General features: G+C 36.9%; 2 protein-coding genes across 3 annotated transcripts; both read left to right on the top strand.

Annotated features, from left to right (window-relative positions):
• Window positions 1-756: 756 nt before the first annotated feature.
• On the top strand, window positions 757-2,733 carry LOC145486637 (uncharacterized). Its single transcript, XM_081465336.1, has 2 exons — window positions 757-825; window positions 1,705-2,733. The coding sequence occupies exons 1-2, from the start codon at window positions 811-813 to the stop codon at window positions 2,524-2,526; spliced, it is 837 nt and encodes a 278-aa protein (XP_081321462.1). The 5' UTR covers window positions 757-810; the 3' UTR covers window positions 2,527-2,733.
• A 281-nt stretch (window positions 2,734-3,014) lies between these two features.
• LOC145486636 (late secretory pathway protein AVL9 homolog) lies at window positions 3,015-12,669 on the top strand. Of its 2 annotated transcripts, none has more exons than XM_081465335.1 (18): window positions 3,015-3,771; window positions 4,360-4,480; window positions 4,906-5,009; window positions 5,535-5,606; window positions 5,811-5,900; window positions 5,997-6,066; window positions 6,158-6,198; window positions 6,368-6,406; window positions 7,018-7,087; window positions 7,851-7,909; window positions 8,571-8,654; window positions 9,603-9,737; window positions 10,293-10,428; window positions 10,877-10,957; window positions 11,031-11,145; window positions 11,220-11,273; window positions 11,485-11,549; window positions 12,218-12,669. In XM_081465335.1, exons 1-18 carry the CDS (start codon window positions 3,697-3,699, stop codon window positions 12,373-12,375), a joined length of 1,569 nt encoding a protein of 522 aa, XP_081321461.1. In that variant the 5' UTR covers window positions 3,015-3,696; the 3' UTR covers window positions 12,376-12,669. The 2 variants fall into 2 exon arrangements, with proteins under 2 accessions (XP_081321461.1, XP_081321460.1); XM_081465334.1 differs by having other exon boundaries at window positions 8,553-8,654.
• The last annotated feature ends 956 nt before the right edge of the window (window positions 12,670-13,625 follow it).

The raw sequence follows: 13,625 nt of genomic DNA, 5'->3' as shown, positions 1-13,625 counted from the left end.
CCTGTTAATTTTTTCTATCCGCACTGTTTGGGAAAACAAAAATCCACCCTCCAGAGCTTAGCTAATGGCAGAAAAAATTAAAACCTAAAAATACAGATGGGTTTTTGACTAAGTGTGAGGTCAAGATGGCTGGATATTCTTGGCCAAGTTCTTTTTTCGCTTGTTTACCGACCGAGACGGAGTCGAGGTCCATAAACTCGCAAAAAAAGAACGAGGCTAATATCAAGCCATCTTGACCGAACAAGCTTGGTCAATAAAGGATTTATTATATGGCTTTCGGGGAAATTTCTCTTGCGGGACACAGCGGGTCGTCTCGAGCGGGCAAGATAGCTCCATCTTGCCGGAGCTATCTTGCCCGCTCGAAACTACCGAGCACTAAAGCCTGGTTCACACTTGTGAGATAAGCATAACACAAGTGAAATAAGCATTAACGCAAGCACAAGAAAAAAGGAACATGTTTCTTTTTCTTGTGCTTATGCTTGTGCTTATTTCACTTGTGTTATGTTTATCTCACAAGGACGAACCAGCCTTAATGTCCTTGGACATTATCTGTTCCTCAAAGCTCACAGTCTTCCTCGAGCGACGCTCTCGGAAAAGTGTTCGCTTGTCGGAACAGATAATGTCAGCGGACAAATATCCTATCCTAAAATATTTTCGCGGATTTTCGCGCCAAATGGAGGTTATTGTTTATTTATGCCCTTGTTAACTTTTCGTGACTTTTATCTGTTGGAAAGAGCTGTGACGCAAATGTGTCACGTGTTATTTGAGCATCTTTGATCACATTGAGCGTCGTTTAGTTGTTGAGCAGAGATGGCGGGAACTGAGGTAAACAACTTTTTACTGTTTTTTATCCCCTAGAGCATTGAATAATCTATTATACTATTTCGCTGAACATGTACAAGCATTCTTTTGAGCTGTGTCATGCAGAAGTCGAGAAACTGAAAAGATCGTTGTATTCAATCGGCATTGTTACTTTCAAAATTGAATTGTAAAACATGGCCGGTTTGATTTTGTCTTCTGGAAGCGTATGTAAGCTTAGTTTTCTGTGAGTAAAACACCCCAGCTGCACTCCTCCATATAATGTATGAGTTTTATTTGTTTAAAAACGAAATAAATGCTGTAAACGAATGTAAGGAAAGTTGTCGAGTCACTTCTGAGTGATATTGACGATATTGATCACGAGTTTTAAGTTAATATTTCTTCTTTCACAAACAATTTTTAAACATATACTTAGAGACAGTTAGACTAGTGGAGTAGCAAGCATTGAAAAGGCTTATTTGAAAATGTTATTCATACAACATCTTGTATGAGTGTTGTTTGGCAGTTTCTCGGTATCTCTGAAGATAGAGGAAATCGAGGAATTTGAACGCGACCCATTCATTCAAGCATAGAAAGTGACACATTTATGTCACCGTGACATGATGTGTATCGTCACGCAATACTTCAAGTTGATACTGGTGTTGCAAAAAGTGATACGGTTTGAAAACGAGTTAGTACTACTTTTTAGAGGGAGTGGATTTATAGCTTGATGTGGACCGTTTAGCTTCAATATTTTGGCATTTAGTGTTAATTTATCTTTTATGTAAACTGGTGATCAAGGAATTAGGGTTTAGCACCAACCACCAGCAGAAGTTAACATATGTATTCTTTGATTGTATAAATTAAATCAGAAGTAATTAACTTTGTTATTGTTTTTACCTGCAGTATGACAAAGAGTCAGTCAAGGACCATTGTCCTGCATTTAAGGAGGGCTGCCCTTATTCCAAGCTAACTCAGGATCCTTTTATGGATGAACTGAATAAGTGTCCTGAGTTCCAAAAGGGTTGCCCATTCAAAGGTGCACATAATGTCAAGGGGGTTCTTGATGAGCTTTCCAAGATGCCGGAATCAAAGCACCATACAGGTGCAGCTCACGAGCAGTTACTAAACATGCTTAAGGCTGTTCATTCTGAGTCTAAAAGCTTGGAAGAGAAAGTTGGAGAGTGTCCTGTGTTCAAGACAAATGAAGGATGTCCTTTTAAAGATGCCAGCAAGGAAGGAAAGCCTTTGATAGAGCCACCCACTGCTGTTCTTGAGAGTCTGACAGCATCGGATGTCAGTGAGCTTAAGGAGAAGTGTCCTGCATTTAAAGAAGGATGCCCATTTGCCAAGAAGGATAATGAAGCCCTTCTGGAAGAAATCAAGAAATGCCCTGAGTTTAAGGATGGATGTGCTTTCAAGGATGCCAAAACAATAGAAGAAATCTACAGTAAGTTGTCGCATATGCCGAGCAGTGACAAAGATGGCCACCATAAAGAAGCTCTTGTGAAGACCATGAAGGTTATTCACAGTGTTGGCCATGAGAAAGCTGATGAGTGTCCAGTGATTCAGAAAGAAGGCTGTCCTTTCAAGTCTGTTGAGAGTGAAGGGAAGCCACTTGTGGAGCCTGCTGAAGCTGTGCTACCAGCTGGAGTAAAAAGGAAGTGTCCAGCTACTGATACTGGATGTCCTATCTCTAAAGTAGGCAAAGAAGATCCAGGAAAATAAATGCAGGGTAAACCAGTAAACATGAGAAGTGAAGAAACTAATTCATACAGGAACAATTACTCAGTTAACTGTTCATTTTCATAAGGTGAAAGAGAACCTAGTGTTTTGTAATGACACAAGTAAGCTTCTAGAAACTATAATACTTAAATGTGTTACTGTAACAAAATGAGTTAAAGTAAAAAATAAAAGTCATTTTACTCTTCTTTGGATGTAAATTTGAGCATATGCTTTGAACTAGTTCCCTGATGTTATTTCTGTCATAACTCTAACCATAGAAAGTCTTCCACAGAACTTTCCTTATTCAACAACAAGTACAGCCCAACAGAGCATCAGTTGGTCACGTGACTTGCTTTTCAAGAACACATTGATTTAGACAATGGTAATACACAATGTAATCAGAAATGAAAGAACGTTTGAAAATAAGCTTACAAGCAAATTTTAAGGTTTATTTTCAATTTTTTTTTCTACAAGTTATCAAATATTTAGAAGGATTTGTAAGGGAAGAAGATGCTTTGCCTCTGAGTCACATCTTCGGGGGGACTCCTGTATAAAAATGACGGGGGCACTTGTCCGAGATTTTGAAAAGAGCCCCTAAGGAGTACCAAGATTCTGTTTTGTGGGCCTGTCTTGAAATTTTTTTCTACTCTAAGAGATACCAATTCTAACGTAACACTTTCTCTCCTGTCATATTTTTTCGGCTCAGTACCCTAAAAGGTACCACAAAAGCTCCCACCGTGGACCTGTTGAGGATGAATACCTTGAAAAGGTACGATGAGCAACCCTGTTCCCCTCCCTCATTACACTCCAATGGTTTTTCATACAAATCCTTGAAAATTTTTTTCAAGTTTCAAAACTGCCACAAAATCCTCGATCTCCAATAGTTATATGCCAACCCAATTTTTGCAACACTCAAATTATTACTAATTGAAATTACTCTTTAAAACATGCTCTTTCTAGTTCTGAAAGTCATGTAATTGCAAACGTTCACGCGACCAACTGTTCCTTGACCCAGGGGTCCCTGGCTGACCAATGAAAATATCAGAGAAAACTGGGTACCAGGTAGAGGAACTTTGCCCCATGCCCCTAGTGGCATTCAAGATGGCGGGTTGATTAGAGTGTTTATTTTCAAACAACTTGTACCGATGAAAACCAGCTGAGAAACGAGTAGACATGGAGACTGAAGATCCAGAGAGGGTTATACAGCACATTGTAGTGGTGGGATTCCACCATCAGCGGGGATCTGAGGTGAAAGAGGCATAAAAAAGCCCTTAGATAGGGGCGATATTAAGTTATCAGTTTCTTTGAAAGTTGTATGTTCCTTCCTGAATTCCGAAGCTAAGGGTATGTTTTTTTGAGCTGTATCAGTTAGAAATGTTGTTATTGATTTTGTCTTTTCGCTATGAACATGAGCTGGCAGAGCTCCATTAAATATCGTTTCATGTCTAGCTAACAAAGGGCACAGAGTCTGATCATGAAAATCTTATACAACTGGCATCTGGGATACCTGCCGTGGACTGTTCACAGCCCTCTATTTTTTTCGTATTTTTTATTCCATCGCTGAACGCACGGATAGAATCGCAACAGAACTGGACGCCAGCGCAAAACGGAAGACTTGACTGGGTTAGGGGTGGGGACCGAGAAAAATAGAGGGGCTGCAGACATCTTTGGAAAAAAGTGAATTGGAAAGTCTATTGCAAAGTTCTCCCCCCCTCCCCCCCTCAGCACTGCCATTTTAATTCCAAGATGACAGCTGGGATATGAGTATTGATAATTTTTGGAACTACCAACTGTCTATTTCTTGTTGAGTGTTTTGTTTTTTGTTTGCTGATGCAGGTAGAGTTTTCATTTCCACCATTTCTGAAGAACGGTAACACACCTAGTACAACACCACCAAGTGAATGGCGGTTCTTGCCATTTTTGGCATTACCAGATGGCGTCCATAATTGTCAGCAAGGTAAGAAGTAAGACTGCGGCTTGACATGTGACGGTGTTAAGCGGGGAGCAGCGTGACGACAGATGACTGAACAATAATTTCATTTCATTCATTTCATTCATTAAAGACTGCTTTCAATTGGTTTTTACATAGCCTGATTTTAAGTTCTTATACAAACAAACTTTTATGTTCATGAGTTCAATTAAAATGAAAACTCTCTCAGTCTGTAGAAATTCAACACACCTATGACCACATTCAGTATATATGACAGTACTTTAAAGTTAATTGATTTGATTTATCTTTCCTAGAAAAAAATACACCAAAAGCCTTTGCTACATTTGCAGTAAATAGCACAGGTTTAACGTTGCTCCTGAGAACACCTGTTGTATTATCCTTGTAATAGACAGTTAAGCATAAGCCATTCAATGTTTTTTTTTATCTTGTAGACACTTCTGTATTTCATTTACCAAGTCTCAGCACATATGTTGGGAGACAGAACTTTCAATCTACCATTTTTGGAATTTCTTGTTACAAGCAGATTGACAGTAAGGTGTGGTATGGTAGTTTCTTTATTTTGTTTTATTTTATAAAAAAATGTATGAATGTCAGTGCATTTATTAATAAGAAATTAAACTACAAGTGATATTTGAAACTTTCTCAAAATTGCACGATACTTTAGGTGAATGCAAATTATTTGAAAGAATTTTTCAAATATCATAAGCAGTGTAAATTCTTCATTGCTCAAACTTTCATTACTCATTTATTATGACTGAGAAAATTACAAACGCCTGCATGTTAATTTGCACTGCAGTCAAATTGAGAATTAACAATAAATTGCCCTGCTCTCAGCCAATCACAGTGAAGTTATTTTCTCACAGTAAATAATGTACTTGAATTTCATGTCTGTATACTTCACAAATTTGAACTTTCCAGTGGAGACAAAACACGAAAAATGAAAACATTAAATAATATAAATTTATTTTATTGGAAACAGAAAATGGCACATATGCATGGTTACCTTCAGCACAAACACGCATCTGATATCTGTTAGCAAACTGTCTTTGCACATCCACAGGACTTAAGAATTAAAAAGGACGATGTGACCAGATGTACTGTGCAGAAGAGTGTTTGTATCCTCTCCAGTTTGGTGAGTGATGTTATATAGAAGGATGTACAGAGATCCAGCCAGATAGGCTAAACATTTAACAGGTGTTCAGTAAACAAGAAATCTGTGATGCAGAGTTATCATCATTTGATAAGAATCTGATCAAAAAGCCACATAATTTTAAGCTGTAGCCTTCTGGGCTGATAACTTTGTGTTATGAATGAACTTTTTTTCTTGTTTTAACAGCCCCTTTATGGTTACTTGAAAGAAAAGCTGGAAGTTGCTACCAGAGTGTACTTTGATGAGAGGGACTTCTCAAGAACAGGAATTTTAGAGGTTTAAATTTAGTACAGTAATATATATTGTCTCCAAGCAGAATTCTGTGTGAGCTTTTTTCCCCTCATTCTTTATTTTTTGTGTGCTCCTCTCCAGGAATTGTATAAGAATTTAAACTTGTCCATATCACCGAATTTTGAACTGGAAGATTCTTTACTATTTGTCGGTAAGTTTGTACCTTTCACTCTGTCAAATTATGAAACCTTGCAGATTTTATTATTTTATCAAAAACTGTATTTGGTGTGATTTCCTTATAGGTCTATCAGTTGTAGAATTAGTCAGAAAATTTCAACATAGGGTGAGTACACTCAAATGCATTCTCAGCTTTACTTGTGACAAAAACTTTTTTAACACTAAGTGTCATCGTTATGTGCAAATGAGGATATCAGTGTAATTGGAGGATATTCTTCCATTGATTGTACACTTTTGACCTAACTGAAAATAAATTAATATCACCTTGTTTTCAGATTTTAGTTCTTTTTAAGCTGCTTCTTCTTGAAAAAAAGGTATGTGCTGAAAAATGTTTTTCGAGTATTTCCTATTTTGTTCCATATTTCTTGTTTGTTCATGTGTGAAATATGTGCCTAAAGAAATATTTTAATGAATATAATTATGCAAAGCATAAATTTTTTAGGCAAAACAATTTTAGCAGTATGTTGGATGATAGACGCATTGAATCTCTTAAAGCTTAGTGGTGGATTCAGCTCCTGTTTGTACAACTCAGACGTTTCATTTTCATAAAAAAAATATAGGTTATTTTATTTAGCTTGTGTCACAGACTGATGGATGAGTTTATTATAAATAGTGAATTATTTATACACATATTAAAAAATCTATGCTCTAACTGGCTTTTTATCCATTTGGAGACTGTAAATTTTAATTAAAATTATATAGAATTTATTATTAGTAAGATTGTTGATCTTTTAGAGTTTTCCCACATTCCACTTTTGAATCAGAGTTTACAAACATTAGTACCAGAGTGAGGTTGCAGGGGCAGACATTTTCATACATTTGCCATGGATATTCTTGTCAACCTGAACCTCAACTCGGCGCCATTGTTTTTTGGAATGCAGGAAAAATCTATTGTCATGTGGTTGTGAACTTTTTTAACTCTTAGGTTATATTTCATGGCTTTCCGGTTGGCAGTCTATGTATGGAGCTTCTTTCACTTGTTTCTCTCTTTCCAAGTATGTAAACATGGCATATATATGTCTCTTTGTTACATGAGAATGCAACAAGATTTACATGTAATATCTTTTTTTTGTAATGCGAAACATGATAGCTAACTTCTATATTTTTGCTTCTGTACAGTATCAGTACATATATTTGCCAAGTAGACAAGGGAACAATGATAGTCATGATATTTTGATTTGAAAAAAAATACCTCCCATCGACAATATATTACCATTTCTCGCATTGTGTACTTATCCATTAGTGAGGTGGAATGTAAGGAATTACAACTTTGGGATTAAAACGGCTTAGTCACTTGTTTTAATATATCATAAATCTTTATAAGATATCCTCTATTCTTGTGTAGAGTTTTCTTATTCAAAAGTTGGGCATAAGAAGGACATCCTATGTATTCACTGAGGCTGTTAGTGAAACATATCAAAAAAATTGAAAAAGTGGTTATAACCTTGCCTCTTTGCATTCCCATCCTGTATCAACTTCTATAAAATGTGTAAGAACTTTGTTTCTGTCTTTGATGAAGATCATCATGGTTGGGCTGCACCGTGTTTGGTGGATGTATAAAAACCCTGGTTCATGCACAAGCAATCTGCTATTTCTTTAATAACCCAGATGTTTTGCAATTTGTTTTAGTGCATTGTTCCGTATTAATATAGACATGCTATTGCTATTTGTGCTGGCTGTGATTGCTATCTTATAGTTCTTGGAGATTTTGAACTCTTGACTGTATCAAATGTATTGCCATTTGATTTTATTTTCTAGAAATGATCCAAAACGGTTTGGTGTATGCAGCCCCCAGAGAAAATGAAACTTGTGATAATGTAAGCATGCATGTATTTTGGTCATACTGTTCTAAGCAAATGTAATTTTTATATCATTATGGCTGGTTGTAAGCAGGCTGGATCTTTTGGTGTAGTCAAGTTTCATTCAACCTTATGGTTCCATGCACCGGCTGTTGGTCTGTATGAACATACCACAGAGACCATGGGTGCTTTATAATAATTATAATAATAATTATACATTTATACAGTGCTAATACTATGAAATATTCAAAAGCGCTGGCCCATTATGCCAGACTGACTGGTCAGAGACCAGTGGGCTACATAAGCCAAATCTACTGAAGAGAATTAGGGTAATGTACTGCTTTGTCAAAATGGAACGGCCAATTTCGGTCGGATTGGTCCAACCAATCAAAGTGGACCACCTCCAGATCAGAGGTGGCCCCAAATATTCCTGTCGGAATGAATCGAAACGGACCTTTCCATTTGACTTCTAACCGGAATTTCTGGAGTCTTTGGTGTATTTGGAAAGCACCCCACAGCTTGCATTCGTATGACACCTCAATGCCTGCTCTTTGATGGCACTGAAATTTTGGTTTGCTATGTTTGTTTTATGACTATATTTGTAAGTTAATTAAAATTGGTTGAGGGATAATAACATTGTATATTCTTGTTGCATTCTTAGAGAGGTCTTGTTTTTCAGGAAGTTTTTCAACCTTTGCATGTCCGAGAATGTGAGCAGTTATTAGTTGATATTTTTGGATTTCCATTAGCAATCTTCACAAACGTGAGTGAAGTGAGTTATTTTCTGTAAGTAATGTGGTACTACTTAATAAACATCTACCATTGGCTCTTAATGTTTGGTACACAGTGAAACAGAATTTCATAATGGAAATCTTCAGAGATCCAAAATAGCTCAGCCAATGAAAGGAAGGAAAGAGCTAACAGTCAGACAAGCAATTTGTAATTATTTATCGGCATGTAGCCTCTTTGACCTTCTTGCCTTCCTGCTGACAGTATTGTTTTTCTATTGGACAAAGGACTTCCAATGGTATTAACAACTTTCTCATCCAAGAATGGATTGTATTTGCATGGTATTTTATTTTGCTTGTGATGGGGCATATCACTTTTAAATTATTTATTGCAAATTGCAATATTAGAAACTTGAAATAACTTTCGGCAGAAGAAGTCTTTATTAATAATGACTTTTATTTATTTATAGCACCATTCCTATGCTCACGGCACTGTAAAATCTGATGACTCCATGAAATATCTAGTACCATAAATGTATTTTATCCAATTGATTTAAATTATGATAAATTTATTAATTTACTTAGTTTTGATTTTTAACTTATTGTTAGCTGTTTTACCTTTCAAAATTTTTTGAAGTTGGCCAAATGAATCTCCTTACCATACAAAATTTTAATCAAAAAATTGTTTGGCTGACATGCTTTTACAGATGCAACTGTTAAATGGAAGACATCAAGAATGCAGACTCTATTGAAATTTTTTAAACGTGAACAGTTGCTTTTTAAACGAGCTTTTTTAGGATATACAATAAGTTATTACGGCCCTTGAATCATGGAGAAAGGGCACTATTTAAATCTATCATCATCATTATTATTATTATTATTATTATTATTACTATTAATTTTCTATCGCACTTTGCCAATTGCAAATCCCAAACAAATAATGCCAGTAAAGGAAGATGTCCACTCTGTTTTTTTCCTTGTAGAGCTCCTTATTTCATCCTTATTTATCTTTGCAACAAATGGAACTGTTAAAGAGCGCCCATGTGCGTAGTTTCGTGGTTGGAGCGTCAAATTATTTGTACAAACGACAGAAGGGATTATCAGAAGTTTTGGTAGATGTGAGTAAATTTAAAATAAAGCCGAGCTGAGGTTATGATATGGCAACTCTCACGTTTATAATATGGTGACAATACAAAGATGTATTTCAATCTGTTGTGCCCCTTTGTTTAGAGAGCTGTTCCAAATATGTGATCAGTGTATCTATTTTGTTGGGTTTGAATGGTGCTGAACTGGAAGAAATGTTCAGCACAATTCAACCAATCAAAGCGAAGTTGTTTTATTCTCAGCCAGTCAGGTGCAAAACTTGCTGGCACGCGTGCTGGCAGGTGATTCCATTTTTTCTGCGCGTTTTATTAATTAGATGCTTGTGCTTGCCACAGGTTACTTAATTCTTATTCCACTTCTCAGGGGTGATACATCAAACATCGCTGTTACATCAAGTGAAAATTCAATTCGTACAGTTCTTACAGATTCCTTAAATTTGTTTTCTTTATTGTTAGCTTTTCCTCCCGTTGGTTCCCACCTAAACGTCTTTCGTTAAATGAACATTTTCCACGCAGGAAAATAAAAATTACACAATTCTGCAAATTTATGGGGTTTGTTTCTTCCGTCAGCTTGAAAGCGGATCAATAGAAATACACAGTCCTGAACTAAATGAACAGCTCTCGTTGTCAACCGCTGACTTGAGATTTGCAGACTACCTCATTAATCACGTCAAGGAATACGTTGAAAAAGGCGAACAAGAAGCCGGTAAGTTTAGGTATAACAGACATGTAGATACTTCATACTCCTTATCTGTTTATATTTCTTGCATATGGGTCCTCAGCAGCTACTTTCAAAAGTGCATTCTTTGTACATTACAACGCTCAGGGTGATACATTGTACGTCTTGTTCGAATAGGTTGAACATGTCTATGTGGTCCACATGCTTTCTTCAGATCCTGGAAACAGGAAGGAGTTTGCCGGTTTAAGTAACTTCACAGCCTTGAGAATAGTATTTATTTTATAGCGAAAAAAAGTCTCTCTGTTAATTAAGCTAAGAATACATGTACAACATGGCTTACACGATGTTAAGTTTTCCTGCTTTCCTATTCCACCTTAATTAGGACCGATTCGTAGGTCTAGTGATAAGATGTTTCAGAGCATTGTTGAACTTGGCATCAGAAATCTGTTTGTTTATTTTCTGTTTTCTTATCCAGGCTGGGATGGCAGTGATGAGTGGATACGAGCTCAGTTTAAATTGTATCTTTTGTCTTTGCTGTCTTCCATACAACACACAGGTTTGTACGCTTCACGTTCGTCTCATTGGTGTTATAATACAGCGCAGTGTCTGATACTTTGCTATTGTTGCAGATGGCGATGGAATGGCAAACTACAATGAGCATTTCATAGAGGCCTGGAAACAAACCACGAACTATCAAGTTTGGCGTGGAAAAGAGCATGCTGGGATTGACGACGTACATGCTGGGTAAACTACGTGACTCTTATATAAAGTAAAAAAACAAACTGTAGTGAACATTTTATTTTGTCTTTCGTTGACAGACATCCATTTCAAGGTCAGATGGGGCTCTCAGATATAAAGATCAGACTCTCTAAGTAAGCTGTCACCAATTTACATTGTAAACAATCTTTGGTTTGCAGGTTCATTCGTAAAAATTATTTAAAATACTTTTGAGCACAAGTTCTTCTATAATCTATCCACAGGGATGATTTAGCTCATGTAAGAGAAAACTAGTTGAACTTCATGAGTAATCTATGGACAAAATTCAAGTGTTGTTTGCTTTGTAACAAGTTTTTTGCTATTAAGTGTTATGCAGACTGAAAGAGGACGTAGAATTGGTCATGCTGTGGCGGAAACCGGCAAGGTAGTAGGTACGTAGACAAGTATTTGTGGTGGTGTCTTTTTTTTTTGCAATCCTGCAGTGAAAAGTTTCATTCAATTTACCCAAGGTAAGTCGGTGAAAGTTGGAACGAAATGACTAGCACCTCGGGAATTTCGATTGACGGGCAACGGATACCAAGTTAATGTAATCCGCCAAATATCCAATCAAATTAATTTTTTTTCAAGTTTATCGAGTTGTGCAGGGTTTGCAACAGTTTTCTGGACTACCGAATTTATTCCTGAAAGCATCGGACGCCATACAAGTTGCGTGGTCTTAGGGCGTCCATCCCGCAAGGAAATGTTTAAATTAAAACCCTCAAAAAATGTACTTTGCAGTGTTCTTGAGACCGAGAAAGCTTGGAGTTCACTGACGTGAACTCTCTGAAAAAGTAAAATAGTGGTCACTTGGAAGGGAGGGAAGAGCACCAAATCGTTTCCAATTGTGTATCATTTTAACATCAGAAAAAGACGTGAGGTGGTACACCGATCGAATATTGTAATATTTGAGGGGCATCAATTGGTGTGAAGAATTGAAATGTTCACTCTGATATTCTCAAGTCAATGAATTTATGAGATGCCAAACCGGACGTAACTCCCGGTCTCCAGCCCCGGAGGTAAACCCTGGTTGTGTTTTTCAAGCCTAGATTTTGTTTCGCAGGCGGAGCTATCAACAGCGCACGCTCATTTGTGACATCTTGGCTGTCAGAGCTGACGCATTCAACGTCAGAGCAGAATGACGAGAAGACTGGAGACAAGACACAGCTGGACGAAGGAAGTGTAAAGACATATAGTGAGGAAAATACTAATGAATTATGAGGCTGGCCGGACACTGCAGGATAAAGTATTGGGAAAAAAATTAGTAGCTCTGAACTTAATGGAAAATGTCTAGAATTTAGTATAAAATGTTTAAGCAAGCAACCGTAACGATGATCCTGCTGGTGTACGGTGGATCAGTAGTGATCTAATCGGCTTCACATATAAAATGAAGAATATAAAAGCAGAAGCCGACACAACGTAGGATGAATTTTTTGAAGGTGTGCTACATTTCAGCTGGCCAAACCGGCCTTTTTCAGGTAAAATGAGAATCTTACATCGGGACGTGTTTTTATGTAGCATTATCTTACACTGTCAATTGGTTTTACGTATTTCCAGTATTACGAAAATATGCTACATGAAAACACGTCCCAATGTAAAATCCTCATTGTACCTGAAGAAGGCCGGTTTGGCCAGCCGAAATATAGTACAGCTTCAAAAATCACCCTGCGTTGTGTCGGTTTCTGCTTTTATATTCTAGAATTTAGAAATGAAACTGACTTATTGAGTTATTTGGAACTGACATGCAGTGTAAAACGTTAAAAAAGAAAAAAATGTTTGTTTTGGTAAATTAGGGACTTGTCAGAGATTAGCAGGCGGGAGGGGGTAGAGGTTTTCAGTTAGCGGTGAAATAAAATGACCCTTCAATGGTAAGGGATGAAAATGTCCCGATCCTCCCCCGGAGCTCGTCCTAAAACTCCATGACCCTCCCTGGATAAAGAAAACGTCCGAATTTTATATACAGTGGTAAAAGTACTTTAATAATGTAAATTTGAATTAAAACCTGGGAAGAACATGTAAGTGGTCTCTGTGTTGGAGAAACAAGACAAAATAAAGCTTTTGGCTTAATGAAAGGAAATAATTACATGCCTTGATTTTCTTACACATTTTGTTATCTTGTAAATCATAATATTAAAGTATCCCTTTACGATCATGATGGCTTAATTTCTTGTGACCGTCCCTCTTTTTCATGACCCTCCCTTTCAAAGGACTCAAAAAACTATGACCCTCCCCTGTTTTCCACTTCCCCCTCCCCCCCCCCTGTTAATTTCTGACAAGTCTTTAAGGCAAGCAGAAATGACTGTAGCACCCATCTAAATTTCTGTTCATAAACAACTAAGGGAAATTGAACTTAAGTTTTTAGTGCCCTAGTGGCACTTGTCTAGGTAAAAAGTTTGATTTTTATTAATGTATTTATTTCAAGTTTTCGTAAGGCTATACTTAAACATACATCAATTATTTTGTGGCGAAAT

The sequence above is a fragment of the Orbicella franksi genome, chromosome 5, assembly GCF_964199315.1.
Source record: "Orbicella franksi chromosome 5, jaOrbFran1.1, whole genome shotgun sequence".
NCBI classification, from domain to species: domain Eukaryota; kingdom Metazoa; phylum Cnidaria; class Anthozoa; order Scleractinia; family Merulinidae; genus Orbicella; species Orbicella franksi.
The sequence above is the reverse complement of the archived record's forward strand: the minus strand, read 5'-3'. Positions and strand labels throughout refer to the sequence as shown.